The sequence below is a fragment of the Alosa pseudoharengus genome, unplaced genomic scaffold, assembly GCF_046254945.1.
Source record: "Alosa pseudoharengus isolate Yale_2024_CS ecotype anadromous, Long Island Sound unplaced genomic scaffold, YU_APseudo_1.1 YU_APseudo_1.1_scf_10, whole genome shotgun sequence".
In the NCBI taxonomy this organism is placed as follows: Eukaryota; Metazoa; Chordata; class Actinopteri; order Clupeiformes; family Clupeidae; genus Alosa; species Alosa pseudoharengus.
Genome location: NW_027468565.1, coordinates 28,918,524 through 28,939,588, shown reverse-complemented (window position 1 = coordinate 28,939,588; position 21,065 = coordinate 28,918,524). Strand labels below are relative to the sequence as shown.

At 45.3% G+C, this 21,065-nt stretch overlaps 1 protein-coding gene across 3 annotated transcripts in view; it reads right to left on the bottom strand.

The window, feature by feature from the left end:
* The window catches only part of mical3a (microtubule associated monooxygenase, calponin and LIM domain containing 3a), an 88,294-nt gene that overhangs the window by 56,515 nt on the left and 10,714 nt on the right, over positions 1 to 21,065 (bottom strand). For all 3 annotated transcript variants that reach the window (XR_012983441.1, XR_012983442.1, XM_076269414.1), the window contains exons 2-6: positions 4,321 to 4,749; positions 3,687 to 3,894; positions 3,078 to 3,194; positions 2,761 to 2,862; positions 1,473 to 1,628 (exon numbers count right to left, since the gene is read on the bottom strand). Coding sequence is in view for 1 of the 3 variants with exons in the window: in XM_076269414.1 (XP_076125529.1) it covers positions 1,473 to 1,628; positions 2,761 to 2,862; positions 3,078 to 3,194; positions 3,687 to 3,894; positions 4,321 to 4,620 (883 nt within the window). In the remaining 2 variants the exon portion in view is untranslated. The remainder of the gene's footprint in view (positions 1 to 1,472; positions 1,629 to 2,760; positions 2,863 to 3,077; positions 3,195 to 3,686; positions 3,895 to 4,320; positions 4,750 to 21,065) is intronic.

Below are 21,065 nucleotides of genomic sequence, written 5' to 3'. Positions count from 1 at the left end.
TTTTGTTTGTTTTCAGTTTTCGGAGCCTGGGCTGTCTAGAGAGACCATTTTTTATACAGTGTACTCACACGTACAATCGCTGACTGCACCTTTAAGTAACTATCTTTTCTGTTCACAAGCTTAAAAAACAGACTCAATTGTTGGGCTCTAATTTGCCTGTGTTGAACCCCACCTCAGTGGTAGCAAGATCCGCTGGATAAAAGCATGTAACATTAACACTAAGTACATGTCAATGTAAATGCCATCTAAATGCACACAGCCACTTACAACATTCCTATTAGACGCACAGCATGATACCATAACAACCTCTGGTTACTTAGTGCGATGGCATGGCATTTACACTGATCAGTGTTACTCTCATTCTAACATGAAAGCCATGAGAAGTGGGTGTGTGTGTGTGTGTGTGTATGTGTGTGTGTGTGTGTGTGATCTCACAATGTTTATCTTTCGTCTAGTCATGCTCTAAAATGAGTGATCTAATGGCCCCGCAAGGTCCCACTGCTAGTCACCGAAAGCCAAGTCCTGCCACTGATAGCCACGGTCAAAACAGGGTCATCTAGCAGTTTTGACTGCCCTTGTCTGCTGTACAACACACTGCACAGCTTCCACATTCCTCAGGCTGCCACAGAACCTTCTGCTGTAGGCTCTAATCTGGCAGAGTCACTGCCTCGGCGGTCATCTGACCCTTCAAAGCCAGCTCGTCTATATAGACCTGCATGTGTACAATCTAACCAGTATGGAAAAGGTCAATTTAAAGAAAATATAGGACTTGTCATGTAAAATACTGTAGTGCAGATGCCTGATAATTCTGTGGTAGAGACCTTACGCATACATTTCACACTAAATCTGCATAATGCCTTTCAAATTGCAAGGTAGGTTATAGATAAAACATATTTGTTATGTTATTGTATATGAAAGGGCACATAATTATGAGTGTGTTAACCCCCTGTTAAACACTTAAATTACAGTATATAGATTGTACAGATTTCTTTTATAGGAACATGATAATGATGTAAGTCCCAACAGAGACAGTGCACCACTGACGAGGGTGGGGCTTCATCATCAGACATTAGTGAACAGATATATACGAGGACTGCATTTATCAGCTAGAGTCTAAATGTCTATGGCATAACCTAATGATCTAATAGCATTTGCCAGCACAGACAGACAGGTCTGTCAGTATGACTCCGTCTGGTCTGACCGAAAGACCCCCGTCATCCATCAGTCAAACACTAATGGCTTTCGGCCAATTTGAATTGAATTCTATTGATCAGGTCCAGTGTTTAGCCTGAGAGACGGAATCTATAGAAGAGCCCAGTCTGACACGGCAAAGCAGGCAGAAGCAGCTGTGTGGCTCTACACTGGAGGCGTGTTGCACGGTGTGTGTGTGTGTGTGTGTGTGTGTGTGTGTGTGTGTGTGTGATTGTGTGTGAGAGAGAGAGTGAGTGGGTGTGAGTAGGAGAGAGATTTACCTGTGGCCTCCCGTAGATCCTGGAAGAACTTCTGATTAAATATGAAGGCCACACCACTGATCTCCTCCACACTGGCCTCGGCCGTGGTGTTCCGGTTGATGAAGTTGGCCGTGATAGCGATGGCCAGCTTCCCCCGGAACTCCTTCCTGCGGAAGCCTGGGGAGTTGGTGGGGGTAAAGGTCAGAGGTCAGGCCAGGTCACTGTGCCGACCAAAAGAAAAGATGCATGCAAGCAAACCCATACAGATACAATGGCATAGATAGCCATTCACACACAGCACAGGAGAAAATACAAACACAAAAGTAGTTCACATTCTCAGAAATTGTTTAGTAACTAATGGGTGTTTCGTAGGTTGTGTGTCTGTAGGGATATGTAGCTCCGGTAGATAGATAGATACTTTACTGATCCCCAGGGGAAATTCAAGGTCTCAGCAGCATACATACAACACAAACACATTCTTTAACAGCAGAAAGAGTAATTAAAGTATATAATATAAAAACACAACTAAGCAGTAAGGCCAGTAGAAGATAAAGAATATGCTAAATATACTAAAATACAAATTATACTAACACTTAATACAATATATAAAAATATACTAAAATACAAATTACAAAAATACAAATTATACTAACACTTAATCTAAATCAATTCTAAAAACAGTATCCACATAGTGGTGATTAATAAATCAGAGGCGCTTGCAATGACTGAGGCAGGGACTGAGCCTGTGATTCTCTGTGCATAGTAAGGTATGGTAAGGTGCTCTAAGGTGCTCTGTGTGAATGAGTGTGAATGAGTGTCATGGTGATAGTGGTCATGGTGATAGTGCAAATGAGTAAGTCAACAGTGCAACAATGCAGAAATAAAGTAAAGTAAAGTAAAGTCTATATATCTATATATTTAACTATTTAAGAAAATGTGGCCACAGTTCGACTGTGGCATGGAGGGGGGGGGGGTTATGCATATGTGCTAATGTGCTAATATAGCACGCAAACAGTGAGGCATAAAGACAGTGGTACAAGTGGCTAGTGGACAGACAGTACAAAACATGGAGGGGGTGAAGAGGCAGACAGACTATGCAGACTATGCAGGTATGTGTGTCCATACCTCTATGTGCCTGTTTGACATGGTGTTTACATTTGGATGTATGTGCACATGAATGTGTGTGTGTCTGTGTGTGAGTGTGTGTGTTCGTGTGTGTCTGTGTGTGAGTGTGTGTGTGCGTGTGTGTGTGTGTGTGTGTGTGTGTGTGTGTGTGTGTGTGTGTGTGTGTGTGTCTTTTCTTGTTTACCTGCGAGAGTGTTTCTTCTCCCATCAGCTCCGATGATAACGTCAAACTCCAGCTCATTCACCGGATGAGTCCTGGGGTGCACCTCTGCCCTCCAGCCTATCCCTATAACACACACACAGACACACACACACAGGCACACACGCGCACACACACACGCACGCACACACATGCACAGAGAGGGAGAGAGAGAGAGAGAGAAAGAGAGAGAGAGAGAGAGAGAGAGAGAGAGAGTTAGCAGCTGTATTGCATGCTCCAGTAGGGGCCGTTCCCCTACCTCTGAAGCCCAGGGAGAGAGGGATGTGGTGGGGCAGACTCACTCTCATTCTCCTGGTCCTCTGGTGGCTCGATGAGGCCCTTAAACTCCACATTCACATGGATCTCAATTCCCAGCAGCAGAGCCACCTTCAACAGCATCAGCTGCAGCTGACGAATACCTACGCACAAACATTAAAACATAAACATATTCGCACCCACACACACACACACACATTAAAACTTAAACATATTCGCACATACACATACACTGAACATAAACATATTCACACACAAACACATATAAATCAGTACAATTCAGCAAGACAACGAGAAATTAGTATCTAGCACTGATGCAGTCACACATAGCAGTGAAGCAGTCTTGTATTGGAGTCAGCGTGTCATTGAAGGCCACTAAAGTAGTTCAAGGGCAACTGGCAAAGACCAAAGCAAAATGAGGAAGAGGGAAAAAACTTCTCAAAGTGACTTGAATGAATGAAACATAAAGAATGAGGCAGGTTTTGAAAATAGAGGAGAATCTGGAAAGAGGTACTTCTGTATTTGTGTGTTGCCGTTAGCGTTCCAGAAAGACTGAGAGGTACAGAAGGTTCTGAATATAGAGGATAATCTGGAAAGAGGTACTATTGTAGGTGTGTGTTGTTAGCGTGACTCACTGATATGGTCGATGGAGCCGGCACAGAATTTCCCGTAGAACTTCTTGGCGCCGAGTCCCCTGAGGTCCTGGATGGTGTAGGGCCAGAGATGCAGCACGTTGTTGCGGGAGAAGGCATCCCTCTTCTCCAGCAGTACCACTTTGGCTCCCAGGAAGGCCAGCTCAATGGCCGTCCGCAGCCCACAGGGACCCGCACCGATGATCACACACTGCACAGAAAACACACACACAAGTGTAAGAAGCACTCTCTCCCTCTCTCTCTCTATCTCACACACACACACACACAAATATGTGTGCACACACGCACATCATGTGCACACACACAGAGAAATGATCTACCAAAATACACAAATCCTTAGAATATCACACATAGTTATATGGGCATTTCCACGCAAAACTGTCACATCCATAACATCAACTAAAGACCATGGCATTGTGTTGGCATTATGGATGTGACAGTTTTGCGCGGAATTGCCCATATACAAAGATACACAAGACACAATCCATAACAACATATCCAGTGTTTTATTCATAACATCACGATGGCATTTAGGGATTCGTATTGTCAGTGTGCAGCATAGATTGAAAATAACCGTGTTATCTCCATAGGAGGCACACATCGAAAGCGGCCTTACACTGGAGTTGGCGCAGGCACGCCCCTTCTTGTAGTCCTTCTGCGAGGCCCTCTTGTCCAGCTTGGCCCACAGAGCTTTGGCCTTCCAGTAGTTAAGCTTGGACTTGAGCTTGTGGTAGAAGATGCGCGATTCAGTAGGCTTGAGCTGCACATGGTCACACAGCTCCTGGAAGGCCTTCAGCGTGCCTTTGCAGGTGCTGGCCTGGACGAAGCGGTCAAACAGCACATGGGAGAGGTTCACCTGCACGCCACCACCAACCCCGCCTACCCCCACACCTGGCCCCCCTCCACGGTCCGCCATGGCGATCCCCCCTCCCACACACACACCCCCGACGGCCCGCCAGGGATCGTGGGACAGGAAGGAGGGGTCACTCAGTGAGTCTGAGCGCGAAGGGGGGTTGTGATTAGCTCCCGGCTTCACTCATCCTCACTGCAAGAGACAAACAGAAAAAGATATAGAGAAAAAGAGGAACGGAGATTAGCTTTGAAAAGTGTTAGCAAACCAGTAAACACCATTTCCATCATTAGTGTCTCACACCACTGAATATAATCGCAGGAATTAGGCCAGACTAACATATTGGCAAATCATCTTAAATGTCTATTTTTTTCTGCAGGATTCATTCCAAATAGACTACAATTACAGGTTTAACAGATAAAGTGAAAAGATTGGTTGTTGCAGCATACATTTCAGAGGGGCTATTGGTGACACAAAGCAACTATTCCACAATTGTAAATTAAACAAACCAATAAGTTTGTTTAAATCAAACAGCTACTTTTACCATATACATATAAATAAATAATCCATACACAATGACATACAGTATACATACAGGCATCTGAAGCTAGGCATAGACCCAACACATATCAGTCTTAATCCTGCTTGGATCAGTTACTCAGAAGCTAGCCTAACTGGGGTTTGTTGTGAACTTCAGGAATGTGTGTGTGTGTGTGTGTGTGTGTGTGTGTGTGTGTGTGTGTGTGTGTGTGTGTCTGCACATGCCACTGTCAGAGGCAGACGTGACCTCGAGTGTCCAGACTAAGCCCGTGGCAGGGCAGGACCTCTTGCTTTATATAGATATAAATGGGGCAGTGTCACTGTGATAAGAAGGCCGAGCCACAACGAGCCCAAGTTCAGCAACGGACGCGACGCACCAGACTCCTTGTAAACAGGAAGAGCACAGAAAGAGATTCCAAAGGAAGCTCAGTTTTCATTCACTGTGAAATCCCATAAACACACTACCAGCCAGGCAGCACTTAATTCTGTGATAGATTAAGTAGCCTACCGGTACTTACAGTATCTACCCATTTCAGCTACAGTTATCTGGGATATAGAGGAACTACTCACTTAAAACTGATATAGAGGATATGGAGGACCTTCTTACTTTGAATTGCAATAATAGCCAGGCTTTATTCTGTGTCCCTTACATCGGCTTTTACCAAATATATAACAAAATGCGAGCAAATAGGCAAATAGTCTAAGCTACTTGCATACCGTACTTGCAAGCATATCACCACATAACAAGAGCATGTGCGCACACACGCACACATACTCGCGATTATTTTCATTAGGAATGACTAATACTGATTAACACCACAGCATCCAAATAAGTGCCTGTGATGTTTCACATGACAATACAAACACTGAGTCCCAACCACATGAATAAATAAGTGTGCTTTGCATAGTAAAGGTAGAAATAGAAATACACACTGCCTATGATTGCTGACACAGAAAGGTATTTGCCAATTTGTTTAGAGTCCTTCTTACTCAGTCCAGCGCTGTGTCCCTCTGACATGGAGTCTGTGAACAAGTCCTAGGTTACCATTATTTAGAACACTCAGTTTTGTGCTATAGGCACATAATTCTACAGCAAAATGTGGCGGGTATTTTAACATCGTCTCAGAGAAACACAGGCCCATGTCATAGCAACAACCTACTTCTAAAATCTACAAATGCATGCTTTACTCTGTGACCATTATGTCGACTTTCACCAAATATAGTCCTAAAGCAAAATGCGAGCAAATACACAAACATGGCTAGCTATTAACATACTTGCCAGAATATCAGATTCAGCACACAAGACGCGCGCGCACACACACACACACACACACACACACACACACACACACACACACACACACACAGAACAGGGAGAGAGAGAGACAGCTGCAACTGCTACTAGCATAGCTCAGCTTTCATTTATACTAGTAACTTCTTGGACCAACCTCTCAATTCCTTCTGCCTGTATCAGAAGGGTTTTAAAAGCACACTAGGCAGGTTAAGGTATTTTTGGCGACTGTAGAGCTCCTTCTAGAGTCGCAATATATTTATATTTTACTCTGCTGTTGTAAATAGCAAACGTCTCGTGATTTATCCCACCTGTACACAATGAAAACGCTTTTGTTGTGGAGGTGAAGGATTAACAACAGGCAAAAACTCCAAAGAGCTATATCTACTGACAAGGTAAAGATTTGTCAGGCCACCATTCTTTAAGTTGCAGGGCTGGTTTTCTCACTACATCTATGCTGTGTAGCTATGCTAGGTGAACGATTCACCTATTACAAGTTCGTTTACCATCAAATTGGCTTCGGAAAGGTGAAAATCTTGCATAGTGCACCTTTAAGATGGACTTCTTTTTCAAATCCAGTGCCCATCCTTCATACTTGTCACAGATAACAGGATGAACATCTTTACTAGCATCTTTCCACGACCTCATCACTTGTTGCTCAACCCTGTTATTTTACCAGTCTTTGGCAGACGTGCAAGTGTTTGCATGTTGCATCATCATCCTCAACCATCATCATCAGTCATCATCATCAGTCATCATCATCATCATCAGTAAGAGACACACACGACTCCTGCAGATCCTCCCATCAGGGCTAATGGCAGGCATGAACCCATCCACAAGGACATGTTCGCTAACGAGATGAGTCAGTGCAGCAGGAACTGCCAGGCGGGCTGGTGGGAATGACAAAGAGGAAGTTGTTCTGAAGCGGTCGGGCCCCTGGGAATAACAACGTCCCCGCGGCAGGAAACAGAACCTGGTACTCTCACAGAAACCAACAGGACCTATTAGTCACATCGGAACTTAGCGCTTCCCGCCGTCTCGCCCACTGCAGCACCACACTGGCAGATGACCTGCTTTGATTTAATGTGGCTTACATGAAAGGGGTAATGTTAGTGTCCGGTCCTTCAAAACAAAACAAAAAAAATCACAGAGATGAGGTGACATGTTGAGCAATTCAGGGAACATTTTTACTGCGAGCATGCCTGCATGTGTGTGAAATGTCACGCTACTCTTGTTTTGGCCAAGCGACCCACAGAACACTGCTGGACCCTCTGTAGTTGCTTATTAGCGGCCAGCGGCGAATTCCCTTCCTCATGTTAACACTGCCACTGAATTTACCCACAGCGTAAACACATTCCAAAGTAGCACACAGGAGTGGCACAGTACCACACAAGTGGACAGGTCATTAGAGGAGCCATCTTGTCCCCAATGCTCAAGAGGGTTTGAGGGTCAGCCAGATACAAACCACAACTGGTGAGAGCATCAAAATCACCACTTCAAAAAAAAGGACACAGTGTCCACAGTCCTAACCTGTTCCCCCACTCGCACAGATACAAAAACACTTACTAGTGATCAGCACGGAGCTTAGGAGATCTCTGAGGTGCGGGGGTTCGGAAATGTTTGCAGGACAACATCATGTTTCTCATCCTGTGCATTTGTCTTCTGAAATGTTAATTGTGTTTGACCCTTCTGGGCCACCGTCCAACATGAAGGCCCAGAACAACACCACACTCCCAGATAATGATGGTTTGCACTCTAGCTCAGACACATGAGAGAGAAAAAAAAATCAATGTTTCTCCTGCCGTCATCTCAGCCAGCTATGCCTCATTCTGGAGCGTGTCTGTCTGGCTAGTTCTTCTCCGCTGGGACGTGCTCATCCCCCCCCCCCCCCACCCCCCCAGGGAAGAGTGAGACGGTGGCCACGGCAATCAGCGTGGTCATCACTCATCCTCCCCTGCAGGACCAGTCTGTCTCCTTTAGGTCTGGAACGCGGCTCTGTAGTACAACTAAAGACCTCCGCACGTAGGCATGAGCGCAGGACATTCCATTCCATTGTTTTCAATGCAACCCGGCACACTACAGTGAACTCTGCAGCCGGCCACCGTGTAGATTACCATTCAGTTCTATTTCCGTCGGTGCTGCTCAATCAAAAGGCATTGCTCATTGAATGCTTGTCAGTTAAAAATGTAAGCGTTGGTGTGCATGGGCAAGTGACAGATAGTGACGGAGGCCTTGAGGCTACAGTGGATGTGGACATTCAGGTGTTCAGGCACATGGGCGGGATTTTCACACACTTCTACAGGTTGCAGGTGAAAAGCAGCCTGTGGGTCTAGTAGAGATTACACCTCACTTATTTTACCTGCAGGTACCAGTGTGTGTGCTTGAGGAGAGCAACAATTAATCAATTAATCAATTACTCAATTAATCATTAACCTGCAGGTACCAGTGTGTGCTGGAGGAGAGCAACAATTACCGGTAATCAATTAATCAATTAAAAAACAAGACAAGAAGCAAGATGTGACAAATGACAAAATTCTAAATTGGATTTGAATGACCTTTAAATCAAGACCTGTCAAAAATTATTATCCTTTGATTGGTGGAGATATATTTTCATTTACAGTAAAGATGTAGCATCATACTGCATCAGGGTGTTCAGCAGTGTCTTGAAATGTATGTGTTTGTAATGTATGTAATGTGTTTCCTGCTTGTGAATCCAGTGTGCATCTGGTATTTGCCACAGAAACACACTGACAGGGATCAGGGATTAGTCTACCTCCCTGTGTCCATCTGTTCTCATCCACACACACACACACACACACACACACACACACACACACACACACACACACACACACACACACACACACACACACACACACACACACACACACACACACACACACACACACACACACACACACACACACACACACACACACACACACACACACACACACACACAAAAAGCCCACCCACTCATACACAAACACATACACACTCGGTGTACAAGTCATCCACAAACACAGAACTGTGTGAGCCTACAGAAACACAAATATACATCAAATCATGCTAATGAAGGCTGCGGTAATGCAAAGAGACTGACTCAACATACTACTGAACATGCGTGCTGTGCAGCCAATCAAAACAGGTGAAACAACTGTGGCTGGTAGTGTACAGGAAGTTACAGCTCACCACTGCCCACCACAAGTGTTTTGTGCTCTAACAATAAGGAGAGAAAAGGACCTGAGAGGGGACTTGGCTTCAGTTTTGGGACGAGTCTTGACTGAGATCCTGTGCTGCAAAGGCAATCCTGACTGAATGTTTATCAGACAGTGACATAAACATTAGAACATGGCCCCAGCTGTGGCGCAACTGGCTGGGGCACCTGCACCATACGCCGGCGACCCGGATTCAATTCCCGCCCCGTGGTCCTTTCCGGATCCCACCCTGACTCTCTCACCCACTCGCTTTGGGCATAAAAAGCCCAAAAAAATATATACTTTTAAAAAAGAACATAACGTTTGTTTGTCAGACAGAGTGACATAAACGCACCAGTGGATTGGAGAAACACACTGGAGAGGGCCGTTGCCTGCCCACCACATGGGCAGAGGAGTGGTCTGGGGCGCGGACATATAAACAACGGAGGGTCATTCCACGTCAGTTCAACCAGGGCCCACGCACTTAGGTCTCAAAAAAATTCTGAAAAAATTACCAGGTGTACCTATGTTACCCAGGAGACACACTGTAAAATGACTCTTATGTAAGATCAATACTTTCCAAGATACAGCCAGTTTTACAGGGGGAGGGGGGTGTCGATTTTGTCCAGCCTTTTTTTTTTTTGTCAAAGTTCACAAGCCCACAGCGCAAGAACTAAACCATGTAGGAGGCTCAAATTTTGCATGCTGGTACATAAATAGGAATAGTATGTAGCAAAATCGTCACGTTTGGTCTGGATAATCCTGGATGGTCATAGCGGTCCCTCAAAGTTGATAGAAATTTTATTGGAGTTTTTGGCTGGGCTCTGTTTAAGCCTTCAGAAGACATATTTGTACTCAACATAGGCTCTTGATTTATTTTCCTTACTGAGATAAGTAGAAACACTCTCACAAACCCCGGAGCTTTCTGAGGTAGAAGCAACAGGGCTAAAAATAGGCCCAGAAAATGCAGCGTCTGCAATATTAAAACTACACACACAGAATACACACACACACACACACACACACACACACACACACACACACACACACATCTCTCTCCCTCTCTCTGCCACACACACACACACACACACACACTCAAACACACTCTTCCTCTTACACACACATCTCTCTCCCTCTCTCTGCCACACACACACACACACTCAAACACACTCTTACACACACATCTCTCTCCCTCTCTCTGCCACACACACACACACCCTTGGGATGTGGTTTCCTGATGTGGAGTGCTCCACCTTAGCCAGAGTGGAGGATGAAAAGCCAGACAGGTGTCAGGTGAGGGGTCTGTTCCACCGGGTGCCAGCTTGCTGCAGGCCTCACACACACACACATATGTCTGCCTAAAATTGGAAAACTCCATTTCCAACATAAACACACTATTTCAAAAATCACCCACTCACCTACACACACGACTTTATTCAACGTGTCTCCAAGCACTGCCTCTGTAAATATTAACCGAGTGTAGCTAGCACATTTCAACTAGACCAGCATTAGAGCAAACATTTTGGCCTTCACGTCACGTGTGAAGAAATCACCACACTAAGCTTCACCGGCACTCTACATTCATGCTGAAACACAACACAGCAACCGTACACCACAAACACACACACACACACACACAGAAACAAGGGAATACTATTTTCCAGGCACACTGGCAACAGATGTGTATGCAAGTGTGTGTGTGTGTGTGTGTGTGTGTGTGTGTGTGTGTGTGTGTGTGTGTGTGTGTGTGTGTGTGTGTGTGTGTCCAGTTTGTGATTTCTGAGGACATGCCATCAAAGGCTGGTTTATGGGGCCACTCAAGTCTGTTCTTGGGCACTAGAGAAATACATATGAGTGTGTGTCAAACATCAAACTCGCTGTCACAACCTCACATGACAGAGTGTAGTGTGTGTGTGCGTGTGTTTTAATGGCATGCCTGAGGGCTGTGGTCACATGAGCGAGAGTGTGTGGGAATCTATGGCATGGCACATGTGTGCAATGGTTGAAGGCAAACATGTGCACAAGGCAGGCAATCATGGACGCAAACCATTGTGGGGTCCAACCCCTCCGCACAGTGCTAGGGCATATGCTTGTTCATATTACCAATCATTTTCAAAGAAACTGATAGGTTAGATCTCCACATACACCAACATGTCTCTGTAGGACCTGGGAGAAGCAGTAACCTATTTACCGCCATCTGGAGAAACCATGTTGGAAAAACTACTATTACTTGTCCAATTCCACCCAAGGTCAGCATGCAAGCGTTACATCTATCATATAAACAACATACTAGCCGGACATAAGGCTGTGTTTGCATGTGTGTGTGTGTGTGTGTGTGTGTGTGTGTGTGTGTGTGTGTGTGTAGCTTGCGAGTGTCTTTGTCCTTGCATGTGTGTGCATGTGTGTGTGTGTGTGTGTGTGTATATAAAATGTTGCAGTCTTCTCCTGAGTGTAGCCTGGCATACCCAGAGCAGCTAACAGTAACTCTAACAACACACAGGCTTTATTAACTGGCACTGCAAAGCATGAACGGCCAGCCAGTTTCCCATGCATGGATTAATCCTAGTCCTGGACTGAAGGTTTCAAAGGAGACGTTCATTGAAGTTGTCTGTTAGTCTAGGACTAGGCTTAATCCACCTATGGGAAACTGGCCTGCAGTTAGGGGTGGGCGATATGGACAAAAAATAATATCTCGATATTTTTTGTGATTTTGACGATAACGATAATTAGTCGATATCCTTTAAAAAAAAAATGTAAAAGTCTGAGTTACAGCTCATTATTTATGAATAGCATCAATACAATAATAACCAATAATCTAACCTGTGACTTTTTAACCAAATCAACCAATGCATTGTCTCTGACACATTTCCAATTTTGCCCCTGTGTGTGTGGCAATGGTCTAGCCAGCTACATTAGAGAAGATGACTAGGCCTAACAGTGTCTCTAGAGAAAGTCTGAAGCTGAAGTTCCTTTCAAAAACCTTTACTTAGGATTCACTGTAAAACTAAGCAGACCAACAGAGTACATCTCAGTTATTCCCTTCGATGTTTTGTTTAAGAGAAATCATGTTGGCTAGCATTCCAAGTTAGAATAGAAACTAATGCGTTAGCTTATGGCTAATGTATATGAGAAATCCCATAGAGATGCTAACGGTTAGCATAATCGATACACGTAGATATTTAGAGCGAACTTTAGTCCATTTACAAAAGGGTTACATGAGAAGAGTTCTTTGTTTACAACTGACTACTAAAATACTCAAAGGCAAATGTTTTCTCACCATATAATACCATGTAGGAAAAAAGGACTGTGTCATCAATGCTACGTGAACAGAAGTAGCTGCACAAAATCCCTTGTAGGCTACGTCTTGATCTCGCTACACAAAATAAACATTAGACCTGCAGTGTGACAACGTGGACCCACTAGGGATCATGTGACGCTTGTTCTGCTGCAACGGGGCTTCTCTTGCATACACCTCCTGGATTTGTGAATGTATGGGGTTTCAATGCGTGATTTCGAGTGTTTTTCCCCCATAAGTAGCCTAATTTAAATAGCCTACTCGATAATGTAAATTTGCACATCGTTAAAACAACAATGACGATATTATCGCAGACGATATATATCGCCCACCCCTACCTGCAGTGTTTGTATATTCTCCGTCATTATCAGCTCCTTGATACCAACTAAATGACTAAGCAATGACTATATATACAGTCATCGTGACTAACACTTAAGTGCTCCATTTTGTTCCAGTGTTTGTGATAAGTAGGGATCAGGGAAGCTATTCAATCATGGGAAGGTGTGGTACTTTGCTTCCAACATAATGGACATTCTTCTGTGTTGCCAATGCCATGTTCTGGACTGCCTTTTAGACGCAACATCCCATTACCGCCTCATCAGCACCACTGCTGAGACCGCGTGAACACGCACACACACACACACACATCACTGTTGCCAGTGTGTCTGGGGTCATAGTTTTCTACACTGATGTGTGGGACACACACAAAAATATACACACACACACGCACAAACAATCAGAGATCGAGACACTGAATACAACGGCACACACACGTGATGTGGCATGCATTTTTCAGCTTTGCGGAGGGATTGTGTCACACATGTAGCTATATATAGAGCAGATTACACGTCTGACTGCAGTCTGTCTGCTGGCCAGCCCACTGCAGCTCCCGTGGGATCCCTGTGTTTACATGCGGCTTCAGATGTTTGTTTGTGTGTGTGTGTGTGTGTGTACGCCTACGTGTGTAAAATGCCAATAGTGGTGTGACTGAGTGTATGGGCACATGGTTAGGTATGCAGCTGTGTGTGTGTGTGTGTGTGTGTGTGTATATGACATTCTGAAGAGGGGTTAAGGAAACAGAGTCTGTTTACAGAGTTTAAAGGACATGTGTGACATGTGACCTTAAGACTGCAGCTCTCTTCAACTACAACACAGTAACACTACCTGCCTCAGCCTGAACCAGAGAGGAGAGGGAGAGAGGGAGGGAGAGAGAAGGAGAGAGAGAGACCAAGAGAGACAAACTGAGAGAAAAGACAGGTACAGTAGAAAGAAAGACTAAAAGAGAGGAAGAGGGTAGAGGGAGAACTCTGAGGCATCAGTGTCAATCCCAAAAGACCAGAACAAGAGACACAAAAACAAACAACATTCTGTACTGACCACAAGAGGCAAGAGAAGCACCACTAACTGGTCTGTCACACAGGCCTTTTTATGCAAGCCTGCGACCAGTTTGCTCCTCTGCAACTACCACATGGCCCTGTTAAAACCCACAACACACACACGCACACGCACACGCACACGCACACGCACACGCACACGCACACACACACACACACAGACAAATGCAAATATACACAAACACAAACATACACTTGTGCTCAATACTGCCTCACCCGTGATAAAATACAACACACTCAGGTACATTCAGAAGTGCTCAACCCATGTCCTGTAAATTCACGGCACACACTCAGAAACCACTATACGACCACAATGCCATAGACACCAGTGCTCTCAGAATGAGACAATAAGCACTACAAATGCACTTGCTCATAGATGCACCAATTGTGAAATTTTGGGCCGATACAAATGTTTAATATAACAATTTGGCTGATATAGATGTTTTTCATTTGTTTGTTTACTTGTTTTTGTTAGTAGAGAGGAAACAAACATATTATTTATTAGATACATAATACAACATTTATGTGCAGAACTGATGCAACATAATAGATAAACATCAGCCACTGCCATTTGTAAACGTCATAGAAAATTTGCCAATAGCCGACATTGGGCCGATATACCAGTACATTCCTTAGCACACAATAAAACACAACCTTACACCAATAACACACACACACACACACACACACACACACACACACACACACACACACACACACACACACACACACACACACACACACACACACTACACAAAACGCCTAGCATGTGTTCATCTGTTGCCAACTCAGTCAAGTCTCTGCGGTTACTTCCTCATTCCATCTGACCATTCATCAGAGTGTAAAGTAGAGCAGGCAGGTGAGGTCAACACACAGCAGTGCTGTGTCCTTCAGGTACTCCTACTACTACTGCTGCTGCTGCTGAGCTCATGTCTACAGTCTTAGATATGGTTACCATAGTCTGGCAAAACAACTACGTACGCACAGACACAAATTTGACAAGTGCAAAAAATACTAGTGCATTAATACTGGCTTGCCAGGCTTCATTTAGCATGGCTTTAGTGTGCATTAACTGGTGCATGAGTCTGGTTGTTGTAGTCAATGGCTATATAGAGAGTTCATCAGTAATTCTCCTTCATGGCTTCATGGCTTCTGCTACTGCAACTGCTACTGCAATGCTCAAAACCAACAACCTAGTGCTTAAAGAGGCACTAAAATCTTCATAGAGATGAGACTAAAGGGATAATTTACAGTTCATAGGGATAGTTTACAGTCTCCCTTGGACAGTTCATTCTGTCATTCTGTTTTGCTGACCGAGGAACTAGGAAAATCACTGCCTGTGTGTATCTGTCTGTCTGTCTGTCTGTCTGTCTGTATGTGTGGAGAGAGGGCAGTATATTGTAACTCACTTGCAAACAACCCCTTCCAAGGCAGATACACACACACAGAAGTAAGTGTGTGTGTGTGTATATGTGTATGTGTATGTGTGTGTGCGTGAGCCCACAATCATATCATATCATGATCCAAACACAGACAGGTGTGTGCTATTTTCAGCCCCTACACCCGGGCTGTGAAGAACACGATCGTGCAGATCAGCTGTGGCCAGGTACCCTGCAGGCCTGGCGAGTCGGATGTCCCTCTCCGAGCGCCTCCTGAACATGTAACATGGCCAACACATGAGCAGGCCACCCCTGGTTGAAGCGGAGGCAGAGAAAGTGCACATGTCTGACGTTAATGTATAATTTCCTGTATTCTGACACGGGCTGCAGTGGGCCAGGGTTAATATTATACTTGGCAGCTCAGCAGAGGGGCTTGATGTCAGGGTGCTGCAGTGCTGAAGCCAGGGCGCTGGGGCTGCTTCAGTCAGCATTTCCACCATTTCACAGATCCTCTCCCCCTCCCACCATCTAGCCATCCTCTTCCAGTTCCTTCCTTCAGTTCCTTTCCCTTTCTACTCTCTCTCTCTCTCTCTCTCTCTCTCTCTCTCTCTGTGCTTGTTTTAGTTCTCTCTCTTTCTCTCTATGTCTGTCTGTTGTTCTGAGGAGCCTGCATGCTGCTCTTTCGCTGAACTCTGCAAAACTCCCAAGAGGACAGAATGGAAAGTGCCAGAAAGATCTTCCAGCTCCTCCACCTCCGGATACTTCTCCAGCAACACATCATTTCACAATTCTCTCTCTCTCTCTCTCACACACACACACACAAACACCCTCATGCAAGTAGACAGTACTTGTGCAAGTCAGACAGGCAAGCAGACACACACACACACACACAAAGAGAGAGAGAGAGGGAGAGAGAGAGAGAGAGAGAGGGGTGTGACCTCTGATGTCACTTCCTCTCCTGAGAGACAGTGGAAGGATCAGCTGGTGTGTGTGCCGCTCCACCCAGTTTGCTCTCTGCCACTGTTGCCAAGGTAACAAACACAAGGGAGCATTACCTCATGGCACCCCAGACAATCCTGCACCGCTGACGGATGATAATGAGCGACCAGGGGGGGAGGGGACACCAGCAGCTAGGAGTGTGTGTGTGTGTGTGTGTGTGTGTGTGTGGACTCCTCTCCTTCAACTGTAAACCTGCGCATGTAAACACTTTGAAAAAATGAGAAAAAAGGCTTCGACTGGTGCTGCTACCATCAATCTCAGGAACGTCCATCAACACACAAGAGGTGCAAGACAACACTGAAACGACTGTTGTCTGGAATTGTCTCTTGTTTCTTGGCAGAAAATCAGTAAAAAGTGTTAAACAACACTCAACACTGTGTTAAACACACACAAAACACTGCACACTCACTCATAGAACAAAAGCTAGTTTCAAAGAAACACACACATTTCAATCACATGCTTTCTTCTTCCCTTTCTACCCTCTTCAGAAGAGGTGCGCTTAGGCAACCAGTGCTCTGGGCCAGATGAGCCGTAAAAAGGACTCCAGCCATAAAACAACACGCTGATGATTCATTCACACAGGACAATGCCAACGCCTCTCACATGATAAGGTAATGAGGAAACGTGCACAGCACTGGGCTTATTATCAGAATTCATTTTACAATTTATTTCCATAAAAGGAATAAGATGCAAGATGCGTACAGGATCGTAAACAATGCCCTATTCTCGTCTCAGTCATTCTTTGACAGATACTGGCTAATATGAACTTTATTATGTTTATTGTTATTCTACGTTGTAAGCTGCTTTGGATGAAATCATCTTTTAAGAACACAAAGAACATCTTAAACATCATTCACAGAGGCAGGCTACCACGGTTCTAATTGTCCGACGTTGAATCCACATTGTGAGTTGGCTAACCAAAGAGGTGCTGCTGAGCCCGATGGCAAACACAGATGTGTGTGTGTGTGTGTGTGTGTGTGTGTGTGTGTGTGAGGGGGGGGGGTCTCTATTTGTTTACCGTCAGGCTCTTGTTCTCCTGCACTGAGGCTGCTGCTCACACGGGTATGGATAGCATATGGCAGGGGTCGGCAAATAGTGGCCCGCGGGCCAATTTTGGCCCGCCATCTATTCTATCTGGCCCGCGAGATGACGTTAATTTGCTGTTGAATGAATTTTTTTTTTAACCCCATGTTTTTAAAAAGAAAAAAAGGCCTACAGCAATCCCATCAATTTCAAAACATTTATTGAGGTATAGATGATAGTCCTACTAAAGTGACAAAACAGGTGGAACATCCTTGCAGTTATCCATGACGCACAGGTCGGAACGGTATTGGCACGCGAGTGCGCGTAATCTTGTGCAAAAAAACAACAACAGTGTCCTGTCTCCCTCTTCCAGTGGGCAAGGTCAAAAATAGCCTATGTTTCGTTAAATTAATAGGCTTGGCATTAAGAAATGCAGGCAGGCTCAACACATACCTCTGCTTCCATTCTTCTTTGTAGGTCCTGCATTCTGAATCAATTTTTCTTTTCAAGGCTTTTGACAACGACATTTTGCATCGATAACTAGCATATAGCAATGTTCAGCTAATCATTTACACGTCATCCAAAAGAATAATATTTGTAGCCTACACATTAGTTACGGCAAGTTGCTAGGCAAGTCGCCTGTTTCATGAGAGACGACAGGAGATGCAGCAGGCGGCATAAAAACAGCGCACATAAGCAAATAAACGTTTTTAATGGAATTAAATTAAATGCATTTTAAAAGTTAGATGATGTTTATTTTAATATAATATAATAATTAATAATTTAAATAGTAGGCCTATAACCCCCCCCCCCCCCCATTACAAAAGCTATGGCCCGCGATGCCATTGTCTGAAAAAAAATTGGCCCGGGTCCAAACGTAATTGCCGACCCCTGGCATATGGGATGTTTGTGCGCTTGTCCTCTACTACACTCTGTGTATATGCATGTTCTTCCTATGCACTACTGATGCAGCCTGGCCAAACAGACTGAGGGGTGGTCATTTGGGGGGGTGGGGGGGTGATTTGGGGAGTGGGTGGGTGGGCGGGTGTTCTCTGGGTGGAGAGGCCCCAGGCAGGGCAGCAGGCTGGGGTGGAGGTCTGTAGGCCAGACCAGGGGGTTATGAAATGGTCTGTTTTTTTTGGCACAGCATCCCACCACCCGCTGAGACCCAGTGAGGGGAGGAGGGGAGGGGAGAGGAGAACAGGGAGGACGCCCTGTCTCTCTCTCTCTCACTCACACACACACACACACACACACACACACACTGTGGGAGGAGAGGACAGGGAGGGTGCCATGGCTCCCAGATCACCCTGATTCCAGCATCCACACCATCCTCAAGGATGAGCCAACATCAACATGCCATTACACACACACACACGCACCCCATGGACTCCGAACATCCCTCTGCAGCAGAGCGACGCCTTGGCGCCCAAACACAATCCCCACAGGCCGAGACCCCACAGACTATAGCACACACACACACACTCACACTCACACTCACACTCACACTCACACTCACACTCACACTCACACTCACACTCACACTCACACACACTCACACACACACACACACACATCAATCTGGCCAGTAAACTATTCCTCCTCCACGCAGAAACCAAAGCCATGAACTTAGCAGAAAGGGGGAAACAGCCTTCCCTCCACCCAAAATGCACAAACAGCCGACAGATTAGCAAAGCCACCGTATCGCAAAAATCCAGATGAATGAAAAAAAGCTCAGCAAATCTCCAGTAAATCACTCGTTAAACCCACTCAAAGAGGGGGAAATATTTAGCCCTGACAAAAGGATTGAGCTTGTTACATTTCAATTAGTTAATCTGACTTTGGTAATCCCAAACGGATCTCGACACTTGACTTGATTTGTTTTTGTTTGTTTTTGTCGTTGCTGGGTGGTGGAGAGAGGGATGGGGGAAGAGAGAGGGAAAGAAGGAAAGAAGGAGAGAGAGAGCGCGAGAGCGAGAGAGAGAGAGAGCGTGCGAGAGAGAGGACAGACCAATTAATCCATCATTGGGATTAGTTTGCAAAGCAAGGCCAATGTCAGCATTACACCAACACTACTAAGGCATCATGGGGACAACACTACAACACCTGCACCCAGTCAATCACAGCATGGATTCTCTCCCTAGCCCACATCACACACACACACACACACACACACACACATACAAGGAAACAGTAGCACACTCACACCCACAATCGAGAACGTACAAACATAGTAAGTAACTCTGGTAGAACAGCAACAGCAGCAGGGATAAGCTACATGGTGTTCTGGTTTAATTCTCAGAGAGAAATCTTGACAGCCCTGTAGTGCTGTACAAGTGATATAATCCTAACATAGCTATGCCGGGTGGCTTATCCATCAGTGCTGTGTTGAACCACTTCCAGGATTTGGAACATTTGACTATCTGTATGTCTCAGTTTGCATAGCTTTGCGTGTGTGTGTGTGTGTGTGTGTGTGTGTGTGTGTGTGTGTGTGTGTGTGTAGTTGCAAATGAGCTGATCTTACAGAACCACATCACACGACTACCCACTCCACCATCCACAGGTAGTGTATAGGCCTTCCTGCCTGATCCTCCTGACCTGCCCTTTCTCATACAGGCCTCAACTCCAGTTCCACATCACTAGATCTCAGACGCCGCTGCTGTTCCACCAGTGACCATCAACCAAGACACATCTTTTAACGGGCCAGATATTTCTGTCTGGAGGCTAGTTCCACAGCACCAGAATATCCATATTAGTCTGCCTTTCCATGACATGGCTGACCAAAACATTTAAAGCATTCTGCTGGATACCCCTGAGGCTCCTCTCCGAACTGCGCTTCTGAAACACACTCATTCCGCAGTGAGTTATGGGCCAGAGGCGCGCACTAGTGTCATGTTCCAGCACAGTTTGTTGTTGTCGGTCACCTCGGAAACAGCCACTGTCCACGGGTTCCCGGACCGGTTAAAAGTCATCATGTTAATAACAGCCTGCCGGTTAACCATGGGATTAAAATAGCTCAGTGCAGAAGAGATGGTGCCCTCCGTGGATACAGAGTAAACAATCACTCCACCTCACATGCTCCATCACAGCTGAAGATACAGGATTATTTGAAGAGCATACATGGAGAAAGAGACAGAGACAGAGAGAGGAAGAGAGAGAGAGAGAGAGAGAGAGAGAGAGAGGAGGAAAAGAGAGAGAAAGTAAGACAACAGAGCGTAAAAGGAAGGAGAGAATCTGCCTGGATCTGCCAACAATTCCCTGACAATCCACCAGATATTGTAGACCCCAATGACCAGTGTGATTGTGTCAGAGAGAGAGAGAGAAAGAGAGAGTGTGTGTGCCCTCGTCTGCCACAGAAGCCCTCTGCCTCTCTGCACATTACTGAAATTCCAG